General features: G+C 65.6%; 1 protein-coding gene across 1 annotated transcript in view; it reads right to left on the bottom strand.

Annotated features, from left to right (window-relative positions):
• The window catches only part of ADAMTS2 (ADAM metallopeptidase with thrombospondin type 1 motif 2), a 207496-nt gene that overhangs the window by 15121 nt on the left and 189877 nt on the right, over window positions 1–2498 (bottom strand). Inside the window, 2 exon segments of the mRNA XM_027771447.1 lie at window positions 196–355; window positions 1873–2036. Coding sequence (XP_027627248.1) covers window positions 196–355; window positions 1873–2036 — 324 coding nt within the window.

Here is a 2498-nt window from a genome sequence, read left to right as displayed (position 1 = left end):
CAGGCCCGTCTTCTCCCACCTGTACATGCCCAGACGCAGCAGGGCACGGTCAGCTCAGGAAGCCCCTGGCCCGGGAGCCCCCTCCCACTCAGCCCCAGCCTCCTCCAGGACCGCGTCTCTACCCGCCTCTGCTCCTGCTGGTGACCACCTGGGCAGCCCTGCTGCATCCTCCTGGCGCCCCGCCAGGGCCCTCACCTCCGCCACAGGGCTTGGAGCAAGGAGACCACTTCTTCAGGGCCCACTCGTAGCCCACAGAGCTGTCCTCCAGGACGTTGTTGTCATCAACATTGAGCGAGTCCTCGTGGATCATGTACTTGTAGGTCAGCGTGACCCGGGCGTCGCCCTCCGGGATGACCTGCGACCGCAGTGGGGGCTGTGAGTGTATCTGCCCCTCCCCAGCCACAGCCGCCGCTCAGGGACCCCGGCCGAGGTGAGGGTGCGGTCCCCCCCGCCCCACCGCCGCCGCTCGGGGACCCCGGCCGAGGTGAGGGTGCGGTCCAGTCTCGTCACTCGCCGGAGTCGGGGTGGATGAAGTTGTCGAGAATGTTTGCAAACACCAAACCATTTCCCAGCCCGGGGGTACAGGCGGACCGGCCAGCCTCTCTGACCCTGGACCCTATCCTCCACCCTCCGCGCCTCGCCGTCTGACTCCCTCAGACGCCCTGCTTGCACGTGGGCTTCCTCCAGGCCGAATGCTGGCGACATCCTGCGGCCGCTGGGGCACATGCTCCTCTCCATGCCTCTGCTGCGGCGGCCCTCGGGCCGTTGTGAACAGCAGGACCGCCAAAAGGCACAAAAATGAGAACCGCGTGGCCCTGGGCTCATGAGGGACACGGGTCCTGGTCTGCAGCCGAAACGAGAAGGCAGGGCCTCACATGTCCCTCATGGAGGATGCACGCGGCTCAGGTCACTCAGCGCTTCCTCAAGTCCACTGGGTCCCCAAGACACCCTGGGGCTGGCGGGTGAGTAGGGCAGGAACCTGGGTCCCCGGGGTGGCGCAGATGCACGTGCTCGCTGGGCAGTCCCCAGGGGCATTTCTGGGGGGCATCCCTGCAGGTGGGGTGGGCAGAGAGGCGCCCTTGGCCCACGGGCCACACTCACGGCCACCACCAGGTTCTGGGGAGGAACCCAAGCCCGTGAGCTCACGGCAGGGCATGGCCCATGGCAGGGCACAGCTCTTGGGGCCCGGGGCCTTAGTCACGGGGCTGACACCTTGGAGTAAGACGCCACTGCTGGGCAGCTACGAATGTTTTTCCGCTTGGTTTTGCTACAGGGTGCATGCACTCACCACAGAGCTGGGCGGGGCGGGCGGAGCAAGCACCCGGGGTGACCACACCACATCCCTCTCCTCCGTTCTCTCTGGGACTTGGGGTCTGCTCCGTGTGTCTGATTCAAACTGTGTGGCTGGCCACGTGGCTCTAGCTGCCCAACCACCATGCCACGGCAGGCCCCACAATGGATTTTCAAAAGGGATTTGAAAACCTAGCCCCTCGGCTCCCCACAGCGAGTGGTAGTCTGTGGTCCTGGACCCAGTCCCTGAGCCTGGCTGTCACTTCCAGGTTCCGCGGGGTCTCAGTGTGAGCAAGCACGACACAGCAGCTGTGTGTCATCAGCTACAGGACGGAAGCTTAGAGCGTGCCCCAGGTTCCCAGGGCTGAGGAGGGCATCGTGCCACCTGCGGGCCTGTGTCTGCTCCTGGCCCTGATGCAGAGCTGGAGACTCTCGGTCCAAATCTGACATAGGAGTCACTGTGAGTGTGGCCTGCAAGGGGCAGGAAGGCTTGGGCTCCAGGCTCCTCTCCCCGGCTCGCCCTAGGCCGCTCGCACCCAGCCTAGGCAGCAAGGAGGAGGCGCAGGCCTGGCCTCGACTCACCAGGACGGAGATGGCGCCGTGTAGGGGGCCTGTGGTCTGCAGGGTCTCCCGGCCATCCTCGTCCCTGTACTCCCACTCAGAGCCCATGGCGATGAAGGATGTGGAACTGGGGTCCACGTTGTCCTCATTTAAGATGAACTTGCCTGTCTCCAGGTTCTTGACAGCTGAGAACGGCAAAAGGGAGCCCGACAACAGTCACCAAATAGCACCCAGCCCGGGAGCCCCCAGGGTGTGCGGTCTGAACTGGTGGGAAGTGCTGCCCTTGCCAGGGTCTGCCCTCGGCCTGCGGTCCAGAGGGCTGTGGGAGCCCCCGCTGCCCTCTGCTGCTCTGTAAGGACAGACTCCTCTCCACTCGTGTGCTTTTGCCCAGCCAGGACCCCCCGGGCAGTGCCCCCAGGCAGCCTGGCAGGGCGCGGCTCCACCAGGTGCAAGGAGTCTGCTGGACACAGGGCCCAGCCCACTGTGGCGGTGAGCATGAGTAAGGCAGGGTCTCCCCACCAGCTCCCCACAGCCCCTTGAAGAGGCCTGACCTGACCGGGGGAGCCCCTCAGCCCCAAGCACCACAGATAGGCTGGTCAGGAAGCCCACACTTCCCGCAGTGTGGGAGGGGCTGCTGGGGGCCACGG

Source organism: Tupaia chinensis, unplaced genomic scaffold, assembly GCF_000334495.1.
Source record: "Tupaia chinensis unplaced genomic scaffold, TupChi_1.0 Scaffold000214_1, whole genome shotgun sequence".
NCBI classification, from domain to species: Eukaryota; Metazoa; Chordata; class Mammalia; order Scandentia; family Tupaiidae; genus Tupaia; species Tupaia belangeri.
Note: the sequence above shows the minus strand (reverse complement) of the source record. Positions and strands in the feature narration are given on the sequence as shown.